The sequence below is a fragment of the Struthio camelus genome, chromosome Z (genome assembly GCF_040807025.1).
Source record: "Struthio camelus isolate bStrCam1 chromosome Z, bStrCam1.hap1, whole genome shotgun sequence".
In the NCBI taxonomy this organism is placed as follows: domain Eukaryota; kingdom Metazoa; phylum Chordata; class Aves; order Struthioniformes; family Struthionidae; genus Struthio; species Struthio camelus.
This window is the reverse complement of record NC_090982.1, coordinates 9,924,733-9,950,663: the sequence shown is the minus strand read 5'-3', so window position 1 is coordinate 9,950,663 and position 25,931 is coordinate 9,924,733. Positions and strand designations below refer to the sequence as shown.

The window sequence follows — 25,931 nt, the reverse complement described above, 5'->3', positions numbered from 1 at the left end:
CAGGCAAAGACTCTAATCTCGGGGAACAGCCCATTACAATTGTAGCATTACAAATGAGTTCCTTCCTGCATGCAGGAATACCTGCAACCTTGGGTGAAGTTTGGCATTGTAGCTGCATCAGGAAGAAGAGCAAAACATTTACATTTCATCCAACTGCTCTCATTAAATCAACAGATCTTCAGTCAATCTTCTTTCCACTTCTTTCCACTTCTAAATATGCTTAAAATGTATATTGTCTCAGTGGTAAATGGAATACATCTTTTTTCTTTAGTTTTTCCTCCTTTTCTTACGTTAGAAGTTGCACTAAATTCTTCCTACCTAATATTTCTTCCAAATAACACCAAGCTCTCAAGTGAAAGCTTTATGTAATCATTTGTACAGAGAGGCAAGAAACGTAACGTGGCATCGTATTGGACAAACATACAGTAACAGAACGGCACAGCTGGCAAAATTTGGTCTACGCATGCAAAGGAGCCCACAAGCACAGGTAGCAATGAAAGGAACAATACCTGCTTTCCACTGAGAAAAGTAAACCAGAAGAATCGTAAATACAGAGGAATGAATTACAGTCTCTGTTTTATTTGTAAGACTTTAGTGACTGAAGTCATTTTTCAAGCTAGATTAGAGAGCACAAATTTAGGTAAGGAGTATAACCTCGTGGTAAGGCAGGAAAGCACTCACTTGAGCCAAGCAGGATGAATTCTGATCACTTCCTCATCCTTTGGTTTGGCTCTGATGATCCATGCTTCAGGAACCGATTCTCGGAACACCGAGCCCGCGTTGCTGTCTTCCGAAGCATCGTTCCTGTTGATAACGTCATCGCACAATAGGGCCTGCTGGGTAAAGGTCTGGAGCTCATACTCTTGCTGATCATCACTTATGTAGTATGCCCTCAAAGCAGCTTCCTACAATACAGCAAGATAAATTAATATTTTCTTGAAACAGTATCACTAATATCTGCATAGCCATAGATATTTATAAATACCTTACTTAACACATCAACCTTTAAAAAGTATTTTAAGTGCAGAGTAGTGGATAAATAGCAAGGGAAAAAAAAGCAAGAACATTTCAGTGGAAGATGCAAAAAGAAAATTTGTATTATCAATGGAATAAGCAGATTCAAACAAAGCTCAGAGTACTTTTGTCAGGTGCCAGTAATTTTAACTGCACAGAGTGGGAAAAAGAAAAAAAAAAAGCACCAATAAAATTAACACACACTGCATGCAGAAGTTATTCCAGAAAGAAAATGGCAGATTGAACTTTACTGAGCCCAATTCCACACACTCAATCTTCTTGCACTACAGGAAACATGAAAATTACTGAGTTTCTCAGCCATGTGGCTGCCTAAACCCACACACCTGTGAAGAGGAAAGGTAAAGCGAAGATGCAAGCGGTCGGAGGAATTTTACATCCAGCACCGGCACAAACCTGCACCATTTCTGCTTGTACAGACTCTGCAGTTATCACAGCCCAGCAGGTCATTTATAAGAACCAGTATTACTCTGCTGTGATATTGTAAGCAGCACTCTAATAAAATGTGCTTGAAAGCACATTTGATTCAAAGCACAGAGGCAGTCCTACATAAAAGGGTTGTCAGCACCGTAAGCAATTTTTCTTGAAGACCTTTGACGTGCAGAAGCACTAAAAAGCATTTTCAAGACTTCTGTTGATTTTGAGCACGCTATCAAGGCAAAAATCTTAGTGAGCCGTCAGCTTAAATTGTCAAAATTCTGAAGCAATATATTCTCCAGCCTCCTGTGCCAAGCCCTGGCTGACACACAGTCCTCGCCGTGCTCATCCCTCCTGTGCTCCCCACCACACCCCCTGTGAGCTCCGCTCTCTACTGCGGGGGGTGTCCTTACCCAGAAGCTATGCCCAGCCCCGTAAACCAAGATCTGCACCGGACATTTGGTTTAGTCCTGGGACAAGTTTCCACCCAACACGGAGCACCAAAAAAGCTAGGGAGTGGCCATTATGCGACCCGTAATCCATTCCTTTTTTCCCAGGTAGGGAGTGCACGTAACTACCGTACACTTCAGTCTTCAAATCGGTTCAGCTGAAGTGCAATAGTCGTGGCTGTCCAGGCTAAACTTCAAACCAGTAAACACACTAGAGGAGCAGCATCTCAAGAGCAGATAGTCCAGCATTGCTCACATCAGTAAAATCAGCGTCAGGGACGGAAGGAGAACTTAGAAGGCTGCTTAACATGTGATATTCTGCTGCGTATGCTATGGGCCTCAATACAGTATTGGTATCTAGACCAGCCCTTCTTCAGATGCTTTAAATTTTAAATAGAACTACACAACGAAGCCCAATTGTGTTCCAGCGTTCTAGCTCATTTACAGATTTTGTTAATGTTGTGTTATGTTTGTAAAATTATTGCCTTTTGGCTACTGCAATATACAATTATTTGCCCCATTTATCATACCAGAATATTAGATCTTTACCAGGTATCTTACCACAACTTCTTCATTTTTTGCAATCCTTGGAACTGAAATCAGTCGATATTGATTGCGTTTCACTGCATCATTCCCATCAAATATCTTTAATGTTTGTTTACCTGCATGAAAACAATTATTGTATTTCAATAAGACACCCCTCAAATCATAAAGCTACCTGAACAGGAAGTGCATAATGGAAGCATTAAAAAGCTACTGTTAACCCACGGATCTACTTTTTCATCACAAAATCTGAGGCTGATTATTTTTATTTTTGTTTTGTCACTGTTCATTTAAACAGGGGTACAGACAATGGGGAACCAGCAAAGACTATTTCAGATAATCAAAGTTTTATCCTCGGTTTTGATCCAAGATACAATACCCTTTTCGCTACCATTTCTTCACTCTCACCATTCAAGACTGCATTTATTACTGAGCGGTTCAGCAACATGAAAACTAAAACAGCTCCCAAAGCACTGCCTGTTCTGACAACATCTTAGTGAAGAAAGTCTGGAAGTAGCTGGTTAACTGAACGGACAAGAGGAAATATAGGACCAATAGAAAATATAAAATAGAAAAACAGGAACAAAGAAGGTATAGCAACTTAAGAACTACAACCTTTCGCTAATAAGTTTTTTCCTTCATTTTGCTAAAGCCTTATCAGATCCTTGATCAAACCACGGAGCGCAGTTTGTTGCACAGACGCTCCTGAAAGGGCAGGGTGTTAGGGCTTTCAGGTTCATCTTTCCAAAGATGACTTAAGACTCATGTGTAGTATACTTCATTTTGTGACAGTATTTTCCTTTTATTTAAATGAGTATTCTAAACGTAATAGCAAAGTTTAACCAAATTCTAACAGAACAGGTAGTTTTTGAGAGGTTTTAAACACAGATGAAAGCATCAGTCTAACAAGCGTGTCCTTACCCCCAGCAGAAAGGAACGATGTTAATCAAGACCAAGTAGGAGAGCGCAGCAGCAGAAACGTTTTGCACTGTTCTGATCCCATCTCTGTGAAGAGATCTGATGAACAGCTCACTTTTGCAAGTTCTTTCATGTGCTCCCCAGAGAGCAAACACCTGATAGCAGGCCACAGACTTGCCTACTGTCACGAAGAGAATTTGCCCTCTCTATCGTGAAGCCGGTGTACCGAATTATTAACAAAAGCCCCTCCTTGTCCGGCGCAATGCTACAAAACGTGATCTCTCAATAAATCTATATTCCCCATGTCATCATTAAAAAATAACATCATCAACAACTAAAGAGTTACTGAACCTGAAATATTAGAAGTCTTAACTGAAAGCCACCAGTATACCAGCTGTAATGTGCACAAGAAGTGTTAATCATCCAGTCTGTTAATAAATGTCCTAAAGGACGCATACATCATACGCTGCAGTCCATTCTCATCTTTCACTTGAAGCTTGGACGTATTTTAGTACACCAGGAAGTACTAAAAATCTTTTGTTCTCACATAATACTGGTGTTATTTAGGTTCAAAGAATTGCCTTAGCTAAACGCCATTTGTCATAGAAGGATTAAAGAGAACAGCCGGCACTGGAGGAGCAAGATAAAAAATTAAAGAGAGGGCTGCAGACAAAGACAAGACTCCTAGGCAGAAACAGATACGCATTTGGGTATCTCTGTAGTGCAGTGACAGACTGTTAGGAAAGATCGCAGTGAATAACAGCTTTGCAAGCGAACTTCAATGCCTCTCTCCTGGCCTGGAGCCACATGAAACTCAGATACACCACGTCTAATACATCAGCTCCCGTTTCATCATATGTTCTGTCACCTGAATCAAAGGCAACTACTAGGCAGAACTGAAGATTCATTTTATATTATGTTTGAAAACAGTGTTTTTTAAACGAGACTTTCACCCTCAGAAAAATCTTGCTACCTTCGCATTCTGGTTCTTGTTATTTCCAATTACTTTGGGATGCAATAGCCACGTTTTAGACCTCTCTTTCAGCCAAGGTTTCTCCTTTCATTAAGCCCTACCTTCATTAATGATTCCACTGGGCGTGGCAAAAAAAATCTGTGTGCGAATATTCTCAACAAACAACATAAAGATTAAAATTCCACCGCAATAACAACTGATGCAGGCACCCATCCTATTTTGAACTCATCTCAGTCTCTCACGGGATCACAGTGGCAATGCCATTCAACGGGCATTTCAGCCGTGGCACTTCCACTTACACGAGAGGAGAAATGAGCTGGCCAGCTCCAGGAGCGATCACCCCAGACACAGAACATCCCCTCTGGGGACGACAGGACGGGATAACAGCACATACCCGACAGAAGAAACTCTTTACCCTGGAAACATGCCATCTTTTGGACAATCTGTAGTTGCAGATGTCACACACCCTCCCCCAGTCCGATGACATCCTTCTTTATTAGTCTCAGGTCTGTCCATACTGCAGGCCAGCAAAGTCCATCGCATGTGCCAAAGGCTAGTCCCACCTGCACGGAGCTGTGCTTCCATACATTAGCACAGCTTGCCCTCCGCAGCTCTAGCAAAAACCTCAGCTCCCCTCTAGCCTCAAGGATGCTCCTGACTGCCCTCTAGATAGTCCTAAAACGATTTTACTTGGCTAGGGCAGCTGCCCAAGATATACCATAAGAAATATAGTCAAAAAGCAACAATATAACGCAGACAGCATATAATACAAATTGATCTCAGAGAGCTACATGTCACATTCTCTTTAAACCAAAGGATTTCTGTGAGCTAGGCATTGCTTATACTGCAGCTCGGTAACTCATGCAGAACACACTGTTCTGGGAAGAAAATGACATTAATTGCCCCCATACCTCTAACTACAGAACACCAATTTAGCTTTCCTAAATACATGAAAGATGAATCCTTACAATTATTTCTTCACATGGTATCTATGTTCTTCCTTTTCCAAGGAAGAATCAGGATTAAATTCAACACACAAAAACACTCTGCACAGGAAATCGAATTGGGAGGACTCTGCAGCTGTCGGAAACGGCGGTTGTGCCATTTCACAAAACACTGTTTCACTTCATGTTCAGTTTTGAGCAGCATGTGATTTCACCCTCCTGTTAAGGAATCTTGGTGATTTCTGCTGAAACGACTAGACCCTCCAGAACGGGCAGGTTAAAGCGTGCTTTGCTCACCTGCAAGTAAACTCATCCGCACAATCTATTTTTACATCTGAATTCGCTCACTCTAACTTGAAAGAAATGGTTGTTTATGCTGAACTTAAAAGTCACAACGATGTGAAAACAAGGGAAGAAAATGCTGAAAATCCTCAAGACGTTAGTGACAGAAATAATCTGAAAAATACCAGAGATGTGAAAGTATGCATTTACGGAACTACGATAAGCTGTGCATGAGTGTAAAACACCTTTTATCCTGAGACCTCGAACACAACAAAACAAAGGCAGAAGGGGACCCATCTCAAGCATATTCACGCAAGTAAGGAAGTGTCTACAGGGCAGCATTACAGGACAAATTCTCACATCTTTTCTGGGAAACAGGTATGACAGGGTCCCTCTCTGACATGCCTATGCACTAGCGCATGCAGCATGGGGAACAACCTGGAGGAACTGGAGGTCTGCGTGCGGTTGCACGGCTACAGTCTCTTTGGGATCACGGAGACGTGGTGGGAGATAGCCCACACAGCTGGAGTGCTGCCATAGACAGATGCGGCTCTTTAGGAAGGGCAGGCTAGGAAGGCGAGGCGGGAGGTGCACTTTTATGTGGGAGAGCAGTAGAAATGCTTGGAGCTCTGCCTAATGACGGACAATGAGCTGATGGGTCAGGATTAGCGGGCAGATCGAAGGTGGTGATGTCGTTACGGGTGTCTGCTAGAGAATGCATGATCAGGAAGAAGAAATAGACGCGTCCTTCCTTAGGCAACCGCAAGAAGCCTCGCGCTTGCAAACCTTGGTCCTCACGGGGGACGTGGACCACCTCAATATCTGCTGAAGGGACAACACAGCAGGGCACAAGCAATTCTGGAGTGCATTGACAATAGCTTCCTACCACAGTTGACTGAGGAGCCAATAAGGGGAGATGCTCTGCTGGACCCAATTGTTATAAATGACGAAGAACCGGTGGGGAACGTAATGGTCAGGAGCAGCCTTGGCTTCAGTGACCATGAGATAGCAGAGTTCAGGATCCCGAGAAGAGGGAACAAGGCAAAAACCTTGCCTTGGACTTGACAGCCCTGGACTTCAGGAGAGCTGACTTTGGCGCGTTCAGAGATCTGCTTGGGACAAGCCCAAGGGAGACCACCCTGGAGAGAAAAGGGCCCCAGGTAGATTTTCAAGGCTCACCTCCTCCAATCACCAAAATGGTCCATCCCAATAAGCAGGAAATCAAGCAAACAAGGAGTTCCTGGCTCAAAGATAAAACTCAAAGATAAAAAGGAAGAGGATAAGAGGTGGAAGCAGGGAGACGTGACCCCAGAGGAACACAGAGACACTGTCCAAGTGAGATAGGGTGAGGAAAAGCCAAAAACACCTGGAATTGCCTACGGCAAGGAGCATGCAGGGCAACAAGAAGGGCTTCTGCAAGCACATCAGCGGCAAAAGGAAGACTAGGGAAAATGTGGGTCCACTGATGAATGGGGCACGGACCCTGATGACAAGGGGCACAGAAAAGGTGCTCTACGTCTTCCCCTCAGTTTTTACTAGCAAGATTTGCTTACAGGAACTGCAGGCACCTAACACTAGTGGGAAAGTCTGGAGAACTGCCTTCAATGAAGGAGGATCAAACTTAGGAAACATGTAAACGAACTGGACCCACACAAGTTCATGGGGTTTAATGTTATGCACCTACAAGTATGGGGGGAGCTGGTTGATGTTACTGCAAGGCCACCCTTGATAACCTATGAAGGATCATGGTGATCGGGGAGGTTCCTAAAGACTGGAAGAAAGCAAATGTCACTCCTATCTTCAAGAAGGAAGATCCAGAGAAGTACTGGCCAGTCAGCTTCACCTTTATTGCAGGGAACGTGATAGAGAAAATCCCCCTGCAAACCACTTCCCAAGATAAGAAGGACAAGAAGGTGATTTGGAACAGTCAGCATGGATTTACGAAGGTGAAATTACACCTGACCAACGTGCCTTCTGCAGTGAGATGACTAGTTTGGTGACATTGTCTCCCATAGCAGCCTCATAGACAAATCGATGGAAGTAGAGACTACATAAATGGACAGCGTGGCAGACTGAAAACTGGCTGAACTGCCAGGCTCAAAGGGTTGTGATCAGCAGCATAAAGTCCAGCTGGAGACCAGCCACTAGAGACACATGCCAGTGTCAATACAGGGGCCAATACTGCTTAACCAGACAGAGTGCATCCTCATCAAGTTTGCAGATGGTACAAAACTGGGGGGGGGGGGGGGTGTGACTGATCCACCCACTGATTATGTTCCCTTTCAGAGGGACCTTGACAGGCTGAAGAAATGGGCAGAAAAGAATCTCATCAAATTTAACAAAAGCAAAGCCCTGCACCTGGGGAGGAATAACCAGAACAGGATGGGGGCCAACTGGGTGGAATACAGTTTTGCAGAGAAGGCCCTGGGAGTCTTGGCAGACAATCTGACCATGAACCAGCAATGCATCCTTCCAAAGGAGGCCAAGACATTCAGGGCTGCATCAGGAAGAATACTGCCAACAGGTTGAGGGAAGTGATCCTTCCCCTCTGCTCAGCCCTGGCGAGGGCACGGATGAAGTGCTGTGTCCAGTACTGGGCTCCCCAGGATAAGAGAGAGATACTATAATGACTGCAGTAAGGGGCCATGAAGATGATGAAGGGACCAGAGCATCTCTCATACAAGGAGAGACTGAAAGAGCTGGTGAAGAGAAGGCTCAGGGTGGTGGTGGTGGTGGTGGTGGTGGTGGTGGTGGTGGTGGTGGTGGTGAGGGTCTTAACCATGTGTATAAATACCTAACCGGGGGCGGGGGGAGGTGGGTTAAGGGAGAGTGGATAAGACGCAATGGGCAAAAATTGAAATATTAAAAAAAAATCCTTTTATACATAAGAATAAACTTTTTTTTTTTTACTGTGAAGTTGGTCAAATGCTAGAATAGGTTGCCCAGAGAGATTTGGGAGTCTTCATCCTTGGAGATATCTCAAAACCTTACTGGACACAGCCCTGACCAGCCTGCTCTAGGTGAGGCTGCTTTGGGCAGGGGGTTGGACCAGATGATCTCCAGATCATCTAATGCTTTCCAACCTCAACTCTTCTGTGATTCTATGAAGTCAAACTAGTGCAAGTGAAGCCTACCGCAAAGGAAGACAGAGAAGCAAACAGAGCAAATAAGACGTGAAAGCATAAAGGTTTTGAGCGGGAAGGAAAAGTACTAGAATTCTAAACGAAAAACATGTTCAATGAGTAAAGTTTAAAAGCTGCTGCCTTTCCAAACAAGGTCTACAATATCTCAGATTTCTGAGCTCCTAGTTTTGCGTGTTTATCACCGTTTATCTCTGTTTCCCGTCAGGAAGAATGACCTTTGGAAGCAGACCTTGAATTTTCTTCTTTCCTAAAAGAACATTCCTTAAGGACCCTTTTTAGAGTAGTTGTTGCAACCTCTAGAACATCTGTTTAAGAAAAGTTATCACACCTTTTCCAGCTGCAACATGCACAGCAATAGAGAGCAAGTTATTCCATCGAAGAAACTAGCTTAGGATATATATATATATATAATACACACACACACACACACACACATATATGATACAATACATTGGGACTCTTTACATCTTTTTATGTGAAAATAAAACCAGATAGCTTTGGCTTTTTGATTTTTCTAAATTATCCTTGAAAGCCTACTGCCATTGTACTGAGACAATGGTAGAGATTCAACAGCTTTTTACTAGTGTAGAAGTAACCCACTCTTTTAAACTCTGGTGGATTAAAAAAGTGAAATTGTTTTCGGAACAGATTTCTGAAACAGTCTCCACTGTGACTGCAGCACGGACAAACTTTAACCAAAAGACACTTGTGTCTGTTTCGTCTTGTGACTGTGTTCTGGTGACCTTCTTTTGAGCTAATATGATTTGAGAAAACACAGCAAGCACGTTAAGTTCCTGACAGCACAACCCACGGTCTGAGCACAGAGCTTTACATAACATCATCAGGATCTCTACTGTTTTCTCTAGCAATCCAGAGAGTAGACAACCGTCTGAGAACAAAAAACATTCATCCAAGTTTTTGTACTTGTTTTCATTTGAACTGCCTTTGTAGTTTTCTATTGTCAGATCCAAGCCGGCCCGACAGAATCTCTAGCAACTCTAACAGGAGATTATTTATGAGCTCTCCGCTTAACATCAGGCACAGGTAAACGTTGTAAAGACCTGGCTCAACTCTAAAAGGAGTCGGTTTCCAAGGAAGAGTTTAGATCTACAAATGGGTAGTAACGTCCTACGCTCAAGTACATTCCCTAAGCTAGATATACAGTATTCTCAGTCCTGTTTAATATAGTAATATAGGTAATAGAGTTAATCATCATATATATATTTTATATATATAAATCAATTTCTGCAGTGAAAAGCCATGGTGAACATGCTTTTGTCATTGCCCTCCTTACTAGGGTCACTGACCAGTTCTTTTAATACAACCTGATCAAAGATGGCTTTCTTGCACATGAGCTTCCGGGGAAACAATAACAAAAACCAAACAACTACTTATCTCACCACAATTAGTCGTCTGGAAAAACACCTCTGGTCTTGCTCAAGTGTATAGCTACAAGGTGAACGTTGAGGCGTATCATATGTCAGTCTGATTTACGTAACTAGCCTTTGGAAAAGAAGTTCAACGACAATCACTTTTAAGGTCAGACAAAGCTCTTGCTCTTTCTTGTTCTGACTTTTAAATATTAGGCAACGCTCCAATAATAGAAGTGAAGTCTATGTACTCAGTATAAAAAAAAACTTGCTAAAATGCAACAGATGCACATATCAGATTTGGCTATTTAAAGGAGTTACACCGCTTGTTTTACAGTACTCATATTCACTGAAGAATATCTCTTGTCTTAGAACTTTTCTTATCACACTTCAGACTGCACAGCATGAGGACTTTCTCCTGAAGAGTACATTACTTTTCTTCATTTCAAGGAGCTCCAAGTTAAAGAAAAAGGCTCTTCATGCTTACGCTTTTCAAGGAGAGCACAACTACAAAAAGATCCATTCCAGGCATAATTTACCAAGCTGTGGAACTGTGGAGGCTGAGACATCAGGTTTCTTCAGGAAAAAGATAAATAGCATTTGGTGATTCCAAAGCACATGGCCTTTGACTTCAAAAATCCCATAGACAGGACATGGCTTCTGAAAAAAAACACACTTATGCATGGCTTGTGGGAAAATGAGGTAGACCTTAAAGTTCTCCCCATGCTAGCAAACTAGAGGCCTGCACCAAACCTTCTGGTAGAATTTAATCTCAAAAACATCACCTGGATACCCTGCTTATTAAAATTTCCAAACACAACTAGTGCTATACACATGCTTCATCCCTACTCCCTCCCTACTCACTGCTACTTCAAATTACAAAACTCTGAATTGGAAAAATTCAGTATTATTATACCGGTTTATTTCAGTATTACCATTCACAGCCTACAAGACAGCAATAAAGGAGGTAAGAACTGTGTATTTTTCTTTTTACTGGTCTTTTAAAGAGTCTTTCTGAAGTCACCGCTTCTTTCTTTCTCCAGCTGTTCCTCTTCTAAGTAAGCCATTTACAAGCTTGTCACTTCTCCGAACCGGTTTTCATGATCAGCTCAGATCCCCCTAGTTCCAAGACAGTTTTGCAGCACAAAGTTGTGCTGCTAGCCATCCTCCCACACTGGTGGCCACCTGCTCACCCTCCTCCTGCAGGGCTATTTTCAGAACTTTTCCAAACATCTGCTATATACGCCAACACTTGATTTGCTTTTATCTGCTTCTCCCTCTGGCTGCAGGGCTCCAAATCCATTTAAGCCACATTTCAGATGAACACGTGACATGCACAGCTATCTGTAAGCAGTTCTAGCAGAGTACAATGGCCCTTTTTACAGAGATTCTACGTTTTGCTAAGCATTTTCAGAGGGAAAATTCCTAAATGCTGTCTTGGCTCATTCCCCAAAAAGGTGCGCTCATGCATGCATAATTTCTGTGAAGGCCTCCTCTGCTCTGTCAGCAGGTTTGGGAGAAGCCATAGGTTAAGCGCTGAGCCGATAAAGTGGGTACATAGAACGTTAGAACATTATATCTCGCTTATTCTGGAAAATTATCAGATTATTCTGGCTGAAAAAATCTGAAGGAGAAGTAATTGTGAGCAAGGTCCAGCAAAGAGAAGCCAGGATGACTTCTCAACGCCATTACCTGATCTTGGCAGGACCCTGGCAGGGTCCCCCTGAATGAAGTGAGAAGATGCAGGGAAGGCTTTTCCCCAAACCCATGGGGCTAATAAACAGCTACCAGAGCAGAGCACTGGCTCGCACAAGACGGGCTCTATAAGTACTTGCTGTGAAAGCTACGTCTGTTAATGTTACCTTATCCCTCCGTTTCCTGAGTCAAGATGCTTAAAAACCTCCTTCAGAGGAGGCTTTTTCAGGACAGCTGCCTCTGATGGGAGGGTGCAGCTGTCTCCCTTGTCCTCTCCTGTGGAAGACTGGCACATGGCGAAGCAGATGGTTCACGGGCAGGTGCCAGGAGACACCCACGCAGTGGAGACACTCCCGGGTCAGAGGCATGCCCTTCTCTCTTCACACTCTCCTGTCTGCCAACTGAACTGCATCTCTGTGCACCGACAACACATAGCCAGAAGGTCTGTCAAGCCCACAAGAGATCTCATGAAATGTTTTTATACACTTCTCCAGTGGGTGGCCAGGGAGAAACTATATCTAAGCATCAAGACTAGCAAGATGTTAAGTGGTGAGAATGAAGTCAGAGAAACAAGCCCAAAAGCAGAAACCACACATCAATTCCAGGCACTCTTAAAATTCCACGTTTAATTTTTAAAATAAATAAAATAAAATAGGACCTCACCATAAGGACCCTTGAGGCACGGGAATAAAATAGCATTAACTAATAATATTACCTAACACCTCTCCAGGACCTTCTGACAGCGATGCTACAGAACTATAGGAAGATTTCTCTATCTTTCTTCTTTTGTTTGAAGACATTTGCCAGAAGACCTCTTTAAATCTTTAGGAAGCAATAAAAATAAAATAAAAATTTAAAAAGGTGTTCGACTTCCCTGAAATAGGCATATTGAGCAGCAGATGCTTTGACAACCGATGTGTGTAAGACATCAAGGATGTGGGGAAAAGGGATTCAGTGAACAAAAGAAGGACAAGCAGACGGAAAGGGAACCAAAGCAAATAGGCAGCAACACTAGGCGAGCAACTGTTGTTCCTGGGGAGGGAGGGGAATTAGGAGAACTGTTTGGAATGGAAAGTCTAGGAGAAAAAAAAAGTACAAAACAGAACAGTGAGAAGTGAGAATAATAGTGTACTATATCAAGTTTCAGAAAAGGCAGACAAAAAGGGTTGGAGGAAGGAGGAGAAAAGAAGATATGCACAACAGGGGGAAAGTGAAACAAAAGAAAAGTAGCACGTGATTTTTCAGAGCACTTTATTTTTCTTTTCTGCAGCAGTCACAGGCAATTCAGCCAAGAAAAGGAAATACACAAACTTTTCCAGCACTGAAGTGCCTAGTTCATTCAACACAACCCTATACAACGTTATTTTTCAAAAGATGGGATACTGAAACTGTCCTTGGGCAAAAAATAGTTTTTAGCATGACCTATATATGGTAATGGAACTTGCAAAGGAGTATCTCTTGAAGAATAAATACCTCTGAAAATTAAGCTTTTGTGAGGAAAAGAAGTCGAGGATGTGGAAAAGCAACATCTCTGAAGTGCTACCAATGGTGGACAAACCTTAAAACAAATGAAAGCTATCCAGGCCTGACTATACAAGCAGTTAAAGGCCTTCAGTTTTTATTGATTCCCGGTAAGCAGTTAGAGACAGAATCTAATGTATTTTCATACTCCCGGCTCTCTTCATATTCACACACAGGTAAGAGCTCTTAATGACTCATTTCTCATTTCGAGAGCTACTGGGATAGGTCACCTGGGATTCATTTGTTGCATGTAGACAACAAACCAACTTCTTTTTGCACAGTAAGTCTTCATATTACAATGAAATAATAGGAATAACTCTTAAAATTTTGCCTTTGACTTCTCGGGCTCGATAGAATACGTCTGTGGCTGTGTCTTAGCTGAGAACAATGAGTTCTGCCTCCAAGAAAACAGGAATAGCTGCGTTAGTTGAAATCTAGTTCAACACCCCACCTCAGGAACGACAAACGCTTCCGAAGGAGCTCCAGAAGCTGGACCTACAGAGCACTTCTAATCCCCTGCCTTATTCCCCCCAACTCCTACGTGAAGTTTGTCAGTATAGAACGGTTCTACCATTTATGCATTCCCAGTATGACTGAGACACAGTTACGTTAGTATGAAAGTGGCTTCGGGGCTTAATCCTTTCCCCAAGCAAGACAACTAACTACCCTGTAATAAAGGCTAAAGGCATGCACACAGTGTTTATCCTACTACTCCCATAATGTTCAGTTCTCCTGAAGTTAATTATTCTCTGCGTAGACAAACACTTAGAAGCTGGCTCACGTTCCCAAGCATGAGGATTCACAATCCTTTTCCAAACTTGCTCATAATTTTTTTTCAGCAGATCTGTACATCTGTTAAATCAATCATCTTAGAAAAAAAGTGTAGCGTTGTTTTTAAGGTCACTTTATACTTTTGGCCTCAGTATCTTGTTAGGCTAAGTTTCACGTTTGACTTGCAAAACATATTTAAGCTGCTAAGCCTAAGGTTTTAATCTAACTTTCCATTTCATGCAACGATCATACTAAAGAGCAAGGGAACAAAAAAGAACACAAGATGCTAATTTAAACTTTCTTCTAGTATTAATCTACAGACCTTCCACACACTATTTATTTCTCCCTTAAACTAATGGCATCTCCTTACAAGCCAAGGTTATTCAATTTATTCTGAGTTATTTTCACTGTTTTTAAAAGAGACACATCTGTAATACACAGAGAGCTGTAAATAAGAAAAGCTACAACCTTCTGGAATATAATTCAGTTCAGGCACTCTTGAAGGAAAGTGTGGTAACATCCTAAAAGATGTGGCAAATATTCCAAGTCAACATACAAAAGTTAATGAATAGCTCGTTTTTCACCCACATTACTAAATGGTATTATCTAGAAATAGATACAAGAGGTCCAACATGCTGGGACTATGCCCCTATCACGTTTAATTTGTTAGGTTATATTCCCCCTGCCCCCCCGCTCCCAAACACAAAGGGGCACAGACAGCCATCAGCCTCGTGGTCCGGGGCTGACACCTGTCACCACGGGTCAACAGGAGCAACTTAAAGATTGATGGTGGATTACTGCACAGGGGGTACTGGACTCATTATAGGAGGCAGGAAAAAGAGCTTTTGGGGATGGTACAAAACTTATCACAGGATTTTTAAGGAAAGGACCACAGGTGGGGATCAAGGTGGTTTGGGGAGAAAACCACGTGGCAAAATAAGGGGATGAAAGGGACTGCCATGTGTAAGCAGCGCTGGTCAGGATGTTCATCTGGTCATGCTCTGCACCTGATCACCACAGTCTGTCCTGTCTTCTCATTAAACTCCATTTCTAACTATTTTCCTGGGTGAGGGGCTCTCCATTCTGTGCGCACACGTGCATATGGAGGTCTGAGTGCCACACGCTGGAGGGGAACCACATGGGAGAGGGCACGTGTGTCTGGGTGCCAGCAACCAGGTGCTTGTGTCAGTGTGCAACCACTAGCAGACACCCAGCCGGACTTGTGGGACATGTAGGGTAAGCGGCCCTGGAGCCAAGGGTGCACACGCTCACCCTTCCTACTAGCTGGACCTGGGAACAGGGACCTGCAGCAGCCTCACCTCTGTTGGGCTACCAGATTTGGTGATGCATAATATAACTGAACAAAGACTTTTAAACATTTTATAGGTCTTTCCCCCCCCACCCCACCTTTCTTTTAAGGGGACATTAAAAATCACTTCCTACCTATTGAGCACTCTAAATTGTAGCACATAAAGCTACGGGACCTCTACACCGATTTCTGTTTTGTGAAAACCAAAAGGGAAAGCAATCTGTTTTAGTATCACTGTTATACTTAACACACAAGTAGTTTTTTTTGTTTGTTTTTTTTTTAATAATACATTGAAAGTGTACCATCTACTGCTGCTTTCTCCAGTTTGCTGACGGACACTGTGCAAGAACAAAAGGCAAATTCAAGTTTATTTGCAGTTCTGAATTTTCACATTGTTTTCTTCCTTCTCTTGGAAAGGCTGTCCAAAGCTGAACTGTCCTCTACTAGTATTTTCTACCGGTTGAATTCAAACACCCATATACACATCTTGCTCTCATTGGCAGTCATAAGTAAAGCAAATAGCCTTAGCTGATAAGGACAAAAGTCCTGACATTCAACCTCGTATTTCATTTAAAACAGCCACTGGAAAAAGTGCCAGTTTCTTAGATAACCCACAGTCACTCAGAGTCTGGACCCGATAATAAGGAAGCATAGTGGTCCATCATAACTTATTTGTAGTCAATCAAGAGACTCCAGCTTCAAATTTTAAAATGAATTATGAGCATACATAACATGAGATCGCTTCCATATCTAAGTTAATTATTTACTGGCATGAGCCGGCACGTTTTTTTTTTTTTTTTAGTCAGAACAGCATTTTCACAAATACAACACTGGATTTGCAAGAACTTTACACTTAAAGGAAACAAGCAAAAAGGCATGTTCTTTGTTCTTCACTTTCTGCTTTGAGCGTCATTCATGTAACTACATTAGGCAGAAAGTATTATATTTTTCTAGTTTCTAATAAGGATATAGTTAGGGAAGTGTTTTGCCCTCAAATTGCACATTGGCTTCATTCTTCAGAAAAGTAAGAAAGTGGCCAATACCAAGCCCAGAAAGCTCCACAGGCAGGAGAACTAACTCGTAAGAAGGAGCCAGCTGTCTCCAATCCTGATGCACAGGAATATATCACTTCTACTGGACCAGGCCTGAGCAAATCTAAAAATGCACCTTGCGTCTGTAGTAAGATTTGGACCCAGCTATCCTAAAGGCAAAAGGCTTTGAAAAGACATGCTGCCTACCCATTACCTTGATCGCTTATTTTTGGATCATTAGCACCACGACTTCTTTCTTCGATTATTATGCTGAGAGAAATGCCTAACTGTGATTTATGAAGCGTGCTCTTTAGCAATTTAGCGCTGTAGTACTGACCTGTAGAGAGAAAGTCTGGGGAAAGCCGACTTTATGATCTGTTTGTCAGGCTAACGAGCAGACTGACACTTATGCCAAAATAATCTACCAATAGGAAATAGAGATGAAAGAGTTGATACGATCTTGATATGTAACAGACCCAAACTCAGGACCCCAAAATGACACCTATCATTACAAGAATATCCATTTCCTACTTATTTCATAAGGAAAAGTAAATTAAGATTATATGTATAAAGACTGGAATAGGTCAATATTCACGACTTAGTAAAATTTTGCTTACTTGAATCTGTTGAAATTTGGACATCTTTTGCTGACCCCTGTGTGGATCCATCAACATCGTCGTCTTCATCTGTGGAAAAGAAACATGTTCAGAACTCTTTTTAATTTGAATGAGGCAGAAAAAAACAACTGTCATTTAAGAAAGGTTTCGTGGAAGACTAACAAAAAAAATCCTGCCAGACAAGAGAATAACACTCTCCTCTTCTGATTATTTTAAAATAAAAATCCATACCCTACAAATAGCATAAAACAAAACAAAAAAAACCTGCATAGTCACACAACCACAGTGATGGTATACCTGAGAATTCTTCCACGTCATTAGCTTTACTCTTCAGCTAGCATATTTCATCACTTTGAGGCCGTGAGGGTTGCCTGTGCTCAAGGCACATTTCATCTCCTTGAATAAGTTTTCAATACCAAATCAGTCCAGGAACCAGAGTGCGAGGTTTCCAGTCAGAATTATGAGTATTACATAAATAATTTCAAGAACTGAACAAATAAATATGCAGATAAAGAAAAAGAAATTACTTCAGTCTGGAAGAGGGCTTTCAAAGCAGCTCATCACTATCACTAAGAGCTAACATCTCAGAGGACAGTACAGTCTGTACTAGCACACACAAAATACCTAGAAATAATTAAAAGAAAAGCTACTGTTAGTAAGTTTGCTTCTGCGAAGTCACATCCTGACTGCATCCTCCTTCCTTGCACTCAGTCCCATACAGGAAGATTTGTGCAAATCCACAAACTCAATACATTTTTCTCCTCCGAGGGCGGCAGCAGGGTGGAACATAAGCCAGCCCAGTACGGCGTGCCAGCACAGGCAGCAGCAGGACTCGGGCCTCCAACCAGAAGTCCTACACGAGCCTCCGGCGGAGGCGGAAGGCGTAGCACGGTGCCAAGCGTAACGACATCGAAGCTGTACCCTGATAAAGAGCGAACTGGGTGCTCAAATAAAGTGTCATACACCACCACGAGTTAAGGGAAACCAGAACAAAACGCCATGCGCGCACCAGGCTGCAAGGTGGGCATCCCGCTGCAATTGCTATTCGCTGTGCCACAACTACGGTCCATTGGTCAAAAGACAAGACAAAACAAAAATCTAGAAAATAAAAAAAAATCGAAACATCCACCAAGAAGGCAAGTGTCACAGGCAGACATCCAGGCCAGAAGGATGCCAGGTAAAAATGCATTAAGGTACTGGAAACAGTCCAAACTAAGTTACTGAATATGTCCCCTTCCCCTCACGCCCGCTCCCGATCACCAGCTAATGACTGATCTGCACTTCGTTCTTTAAATTCAGAGTACAAGACACATTCTAACTAGAGGGAGGCAAAAAAACGTTATTACTTCAAATAACCTGTATGTACGTAATGCAAACTGGTACAGTAGCATGCAGCCTTAGTCCTGAAGTGGAAAATATTCTCTTCCATCACTTAAAGTAATGGAGGAATAGACGAGAAGATGCAGCTGTAGGCCTAGGAGTCTGTCCCTCAAGCAGTTCTGTATTAAAGTCTTATTTAGAGGTGATTCAAAAGTGAAAAAAAGAACAAGCTTCTTCTGTTTAAAAGAAAAACTTAGCTAACATCAGAAGACTCACACGAGAATGAGACTATTTAAAAAGTTTGTGCTTAACTTCTGTTAATTAAAACATAACTTCATCCTCAATAGAGCTTTTGGGAAACTTTCCCAATACCTAACAATAAAGCTGTAACACATCTTCCAAGCTTATCCAGCTTGTGTATTTCCTGGTATTTCTCAACCTGGAAGTGCTAAAAACATCTTGACTTTCAAGCATCTGCTGTACTTCTCTGCCCCGGCCACCTCCAGCAAACAAAAACATTAAAAATAAAACAGACCAAAAAAAACTCAGCAGAAAAACAACCAACCAACAAGCAAGCAAAACAATACCCCCTCCCGCTTTCACGCTTTTATAGGTCCTTTGATGTATCTGCCTTACGCAGACTGGTGGTTACGTAGCTTCCACAGTAACAGGACTGCTGCTACAGCTAGTGCATTTACCAGCACGCAGCTCCTGCTAGCAACCAGCTGCCTTCACGTGCACAGAAACAGTCCTGGAAGCTTGACATCAAAGCAGAAAGCACAGAGCAACCTATGAGCCTGGGAGGAAAGAAGCTGCTAACGCTTGATTTCCAGGACCTACCTCACCTAAGCTTTCCCATTAAATTCAAGCTCAAAGAAACACTTTAGAAGAACATGCTAATCAAAATATAAGTCAAAATGATTTCAATCACTTAAAAAGATTCTCTTGCACCAAAAGAGCTGTATAGCCAATGTATGCTCTAGATGGCAGCACTCTGTTACTTTGCTAAATTTCAGCACAGAAATCTTGAAAGGGCAAATGCTCAATCGAAGAGGGAAAGAGATTTTGTATGCAGGATATCCCAAACAAAAAACAGCATGTGTATCAGTAAGTGTTTACGGCAATGACAACCCTAATTTGCCAACTATGTATTCAGTTTTGAGGTTTATGCTTTCTTTTTGCCTTTAAGCATGGTTTCTGCAATGCCTTGAATAATTTCAGTAATCACTGTTGTGTGTACAGGGAGAGACATCAGATATAAAATGGCACTGGAAGCGCGCTCATCTGTCCCTCTCCATTCTTGCCGAAATAATCTGAACTGTAACATTAAGAGGAGGTTTTGTTCAAATCCTTAAGAGTTCATCTTATTCTTGCAAGCGTAGTAAACCGTTCACAAGTTTTAACTCCAGGCTTCTTAAGGCAACTTCACTGTGGGAAAACCAAGTCATTTGCATGTTTGCCACCAAAAGAATGGCTTTCAAACTGCTCTGTAAACAGTAAAGTTGAGGAATACCGCACACGGTCTGCATCCAGGATCTCTATCCTGTACTGCCCAGAATTAGCAAAAGGTGATAGTTCATCCTCAAAAGCCATTGCAAAATTAGCGCTCACGTGCCTCAGTGAAATATAACACTAGGTTAAACACAGTCAGCAATTAGTTGCAATCAGCTACGACAGCTTTTTACCTGGTTCGGTTTGCAAGTTCTCTGATATTCGAAAACAATGCAGTTTGCTGAAGTTGCGAGAAAATAATTGCACGCAGCTTGGAGGAAGAATCATATTCCTTAATCTTCCAAAAGTACATTCCGGTGTGACAATTATGTAGCAAGCAGCATGAGCCTATAAATAGAAGCACACCAGTTAAGCACTTAACAAAACACAACGAAAACGAGTATGTTTATAACACAATATGCACTGGTACTACCAAAAAAAAAAAAAAAAACCAGGCTGGAACGCATACAGACCTTCTATAAATCACTTTGATTTCAGTGAAATCAGTGAGCCATTTTTCACCCCATGTTTTAATTTGTTCCATTAAGTTTTTATATAACTAACAGCGGGAAGTCTTAACACATGAAGAAACCGCAAGCATTACAAATCTGCTCTAGTAAAAGCTAAAGACAGCTGTCTGGACAAGATTAAGATTTTGAGTCTCAAGCCCTGAATCTTACATTCTACATGTGCATTTATTGGTGGGCTGGGGCAAGGGGGATGACAGAGAGGTGGACAGGTTATGAAGAGCTTGAAAATAGCAGTATTTCCTTACTCGGTTATACCCACTGGCAAATTTGGGGATAACACTTTTGAGAGGTTTATTCCAAGGCCTGACTGGCTAATTTCTGATTTGTATTTGTACTCTATCCTCAGTCATTATTTAAAGGTGCACACATACAAAGGTTCACATATTCTACACAGCACATTTTGTGTGTTAAGAGTGTTCACAAAGCTAGTTTCCCCCACCTCAGAAATTAGGAATCACATCAGTTAAAAAAAAAAAAACAAAAAAAAATCACTAAAACTATTTTTACGCGACTCAGGTCATACCCAAAATACTGAAAAACCTTTTGTTTTAGATGACTATAACATAACGAACCTCCTCGTGCATTAAGTGGCAGATTAACGATTTTATTTATCAAATCTACTTCTCAGTCCCTGCCCCATCTCCTTTGCACTGCAACTGTACTTCATCACCAGGCAGTATTCAACGGACGGACCATCCCCTATCTACCCAGTAAATTGTATATTACTACATGAAGAGCCGTGGCTTTCCTGAGGATCACTGAAGGATACCATGACATTGCACAGGAATTAAGAGCCATGCAAAAGGAAAAATGCAGAAACTAGCAGTCGTTACTGAAAAAGCTCACAGTTTAAGAACATTCTACACTGAAAAAGGAATAAGTTTATTACAACAACACATCTCTGACCTTACATAAAGGTATGCATTTTAAAATTAATTCTGATTTCACACAGCAAAAGTAACACCACCCTTGTGAGGAGAAGCTTGTAAGTCTAATGGAATTTAAATTTAAAGTTTAACTGTGACTTTAAAAATTGCCCCATTTTGATGACTAAAAGTTAAAAAAAAAAAAAAACAACAACAACAAATTTTCCATCTAACAGATAAATATCACCAGCTCCAGAATCAGTCATGGCCTGAAAAGCCCAGGTCTACTATTTAATAGAGTTCTGTCATAAATACACCCAAGAATATGAACATACCAGAATGCCACACCATTCACATCTCATGCCAGACAGCACCTCAGAAGAGCCACAGGTTTTTTTGCAAACTTCGCACCGAGCACTCGAAGAGAGATTTCCCTCCCTCCAGTGGTGGTGGTAAGTATCCTAGGAGGACATATCACAGCTTAGCATTGCACCAAACAGGGGATGCAGAAGCATCTTTGTCCTAACTTTAGCATGAGTAGCTCAAACAGCTCTGAGAAAACAGGAAGCAGACTAGGACATTAAGTATTTTCTTACTAAAGATATGAACCTGAGCACTCTTACATTTCATAAAAAAACTTGCGCATCAAACTATGTACACAGTGTTTTGTCTTCAAAGACCACAAAAACAAAATTTTTAAAAAAATATCCTGAAGATCAGCACTATCGGTGTATTTCACAGTGAAAAGAAAAAAAAAAAAATCAAAGCCTTGCCTCAGACGGATCGTAGAAAGCCTGAAGAACATGATAATGTTTGAAATGTCTAATTCTGTGATGCAAAGCATCCAACAGCTCAACGTACCAGAAGAAAAACAATTCGATTGCCAGCTTCTGCAATGCAAGTGCTTTGGTAAGATGATTCTCCCCCCCACTCCCAACTACTATGTGGCATACACAGCCAGACCTTTGAACAAGCCTTCTATAAGCATCATAAATAGATGTATTTATCGGAATTTAAGTTCCTCTCACTGTTTGCAATGCATTCCACAGCCACATGTTCCCTCCATCTACAAGGAAGAAATAAGAGTGCTCTGGTAATCATCGGTGTAATAAAGAAAACCTCAAGGCTCCTCCCTCTCCTCTACAGCCCACGTTTTGACGCTGAAAATGCAGGACTACGCTCTGCTGCACCGGCGTTGGTACTTACATGGTCCTGGTGCCCATCCTGGTGACACTGCCGGCAGTCACTACAAGCAAACAGGATACAATCTGTATGCACGTGTAGCTCACAAACTAAAAACACAAAAATAAGAAAACTTCTTTAAGCGTGAACCCCGACGTTCTTGCCCTCTCGCCCCTTCACCCCCCCCCATCCTTCTTCCACTACTTTTTGGCACCCTGTTTTCTTTCCTTCAAGCCCTTTTCTGTTAAAATACAGGCAATAGAAGCAGCTCTATCATTACCGCCCTGTGTGCTGTTCGGTTTCCTCTGTATTAAATTGATGCAGCTAGCAAATACGAGGAAAGGCAAAAGTTAATTTCGCTCATAAGCATTTGCCATATTTCCTCCAGTACACAAAGTTAGACGCGTAATAACCATCTGGCTTATTACAGCTTCGTCTCATAGTTTCGCAGGAACCGCTGCCTTCTCTAATACAATCATTTCTTGTGTTTCAAGCTCACTTTAATTTAATCCCATCTAAAAATGCTGAAGCTTAGGAGCTAACAGAAAGCCCTTCATCCGCATCCAAACACTGTCAAGTCCTAAGCGTAAGATGATGGTCTTCCTGAAACCACCCTCCCTTAACAAACACCACCCTCGAGCACGCTGGCTTTCCAAACTAAAACACGCTTTTCCGATATCTCCCCTCCCCAGATAATCAGATCTTTAGCCTCAGAACCACCTGGAAACAAAGATCGAGTACACTCCAAGGACAGAAAGAGATTAATCCTTTGAGGTACTGCCCAATCACACCAACAGCACAAATCCAACGCTCAACGGCTTTCTTGCAGCACTGATAAAGAGAGTATTTTTCCAACGTGTCTCATTTGTTTCTGCTATTTGCAAGGCGACATGACGCACAAAAGTCAAAACAGGCAAAACGACCGGACAACTTGCTTTACAGGGAGACTCCCAGCAGCCAAGGGAGAGAATTTAGTTCCTGAGCAAAATTTCCTTTACCATCAGGTGACACTCAATGGATTTAATTTTAAACCCAGCGAGAATAAAGTGGTACATTTCAGCTCACGGGAGCTTTGTCCAAGCTGTCTTTGCATGCTGTCAGTCATCACTTCATTGTCAGGAAAAGGAAAATAAACACTTTTTCAGAGCATTCTAAACAATTTTAATGTTCCAAAATATCTATTCTATCCTTTAGCTAGAAGAAATTTTAGTGAAAACTACCGAGTTTTAGGCAAATTTTCCTTTTTTTTTTTTTGGATAAAGTACTTTCATTTTTTAAAAGCTGATTTGAAGAAGCATCAGATATAAAAGAAGAGAGAACTGAGAAAAAAATAGTAAAAATGCTAAAATCCAAGCAACCAGTCATTTAAAAACAACAACCACCACCACCACCCACACTCAGCAAATAAGAAACTTGATGCCTAGCTTCATAATTGCAGGACTTAGAAAAGCTAAGGATCTCACAAATGAATATGTATGAAAAAGATCCAGCTATAGCTGCTTTTTAAAGAGTTGTATATAGAAGTACTCTGGGAAGGCATCCGATTTTTCTTTGAGTAAATGACACAAGAGTCAAGATTCAAATTCTTCTTCTTTTTTTTTTTTTTGGTTCTGCTCAAACAAGTTATTGTTCCAACCGTATCAGAAAAATCTGAAGACCTGAAGACTGGACGGGGGCCATTGCAAACGCTAGCCATGTTATCTGCAAGTATCTTGAAAATAGCATTAAATTACCCAGAGCATAATACCTCATTCTGAAGTCAATCTCCAAGCTCCGGAAAAAGCAGTCAATGTTAACATTGTCTTACTCTTAACACTGCAGAAAACCATGATGTACCACTGCTTTTGTGTTTTTTGTGCTTTTCTAACTCGACCACAAATTTTCACACGCAGTTCCCCACAACAACACATCTCTTACTGCTTTGGAGAACTCAAAGACCTCTATCTGAGGTGGGACACTGCCCCTCTTTTGCTCAAACAACTTCTTGCCAAACCACATCCGTAGATTTAACACAAAGATTTTACGATTCTGTAAAAAATCTAGCTCGAAGGCAAGCTATATGCTTTGACCTGTGTCCTCACTAACACTAAAAGCTTCTCTAAACCAAATTACAGCTTTGAGGAATTAACAAAAGCGTTATATCATTAATTCCGCTAATGCAAGCACAACACAGGTTTTTTTCCTCCTGCTTTAAGACATATCTGCTGCTTCTGACGTGAGCATCCCCTGTCCCCAGCGCAGAATTAGCAGTGGCACAGAAGGAGTTACAAAGAAAAAAACCTTTAAGATAGCCTCCCTGCTGACAGGAAAGATCAATTCAAAGCAAGGGTCCCACAACAATACCAACCCACAAAAAATAAAGTTTCATCTTTAGCAGCCCTTCTGTGAGCTAGGCAATTCTTTAACTCGCAACAGAACAAAGGTATTCCGTCCAAGTTCATCAAGAAAGTGCTGTGAATGCCTTTTTAAATGCCAACAGTCAGATTGGTTTATTTGAAATACATCAACGTGGCAGAATAATCTTTTAAATGTTAACTGCTCTCCTTCAAAACCAAAAAAAAAAAAAATCTATCCTTTAAGTAATTTTTTTTTTTTAAACAAACAGACAATTTGCTACTCCTGATTGATACTTGATGCAACATGATTGATGCTTAGAAAGAAACTTGTATTACAACAGATCCAACACTAACACATGTTTGGGTTCCTCCCTTTTCTCCTTTTTCTTTCCAGCCTTTCTTCTTGGAAAGAAAAGTAAGAGGAACACTAGTCATTATGAATCAATCCAGCTTTAACTTTGTTGAAACTTTTACCAGTGAATTCTACAGCAAAAATAGCTATCCAAAGCACATGAGTAATTTTCAACAGAATTTGGAGTTCAAATATCATAACAATTTTTGCCTAAAAAGTGTGGGTACTTCAGCACACTACAGCTTACTATTCATACACGCTCATTTTCCAGAATACAGATTTAAGGGACTCTCCCACACCCACCCAGTGTCTTGTGTTCGTCTGAAAACTTTCACTTTCTTTACAAAAATAGAAAATTTAAAAATCACAAAACTACTTTTTTATTGTAAAATACGAAGAATGTAAAACAAAATGTTTATTTAAAATGGACATCTAATGTCAATCATTTGCCCACAAAAGGTAATTTCATCTTAACCCCCCTTTTGTAACCGAATTATGGCAAAAGATTTCAACAAAAACTCTTTACATTTCAGTATCAGAAGAGAACATCTTAAGTGATAGTTGACTTGTACTATTAAGTACTGTCATTGGAAGTAAGCAAAAAGAAAGTTTAACATCTGAATTTAAAAACTTCACAGTTTTAAAATAGCTGACTTAAAAATCAATTCTAACAGTATTTTTGAAGAGTAAAGGAAGGATCGCATACATTTTAGGAGCTCAGCTGCCCTTTTTAAACACATTTGGAAAAAATGTCAGAAAAACAACTTGTAGACTTACTATTATTCAGAAAACGGGATGGCAAACAAAGTCATACCACACAAAACAAAAATCCTGTTTAA

At 41.3% G+C, this 25,931-nt stretch overlaps 1 protein-coding gene across 7 annotated transcripts in view; it reads right to left on the bottom strand.

The window, feature by feature from the left end:
• The window catches only part of DGKQ (diacylglycerol kinase theta), a 113,084-nt gene that overhangs the window by 38,539 nt on the left and 48,614 nt on the right, over window positions 1-25,931 (bottom strand). For all 7 annotated transcript variants that reach the window (XM_009677664.2, XM_009677665.2, XM_009677663.2 and 4 more), the window contains 6 exons: window positions 22,429-22,514; window positions 21,558-21,683; window positions 20,021-20,174; window positions 17,016-17,084; window positions 2,460-2,560; window positions 682-905 (listed from right to left, as the gene is read on the bottom strand). In XM_009677664.2, the coding sequence (XP_009675959.1) occupies window positions 682-905; window positions 2,460-2,560; window positions 17,016-17,084; window positions 20,021-20,174; window positions 21,558-21,683; window positions 22,429-22,514 (760 nt within the window). The remainder of the gene's footprint in view (window positions 1-681; window positions 906-2,459; window positions 2,561-17,015; window positions 17,085-20,020; window positions 20,175-21,557; window positions 21,684-22,428; window positions 22,515-25,931) is intronic.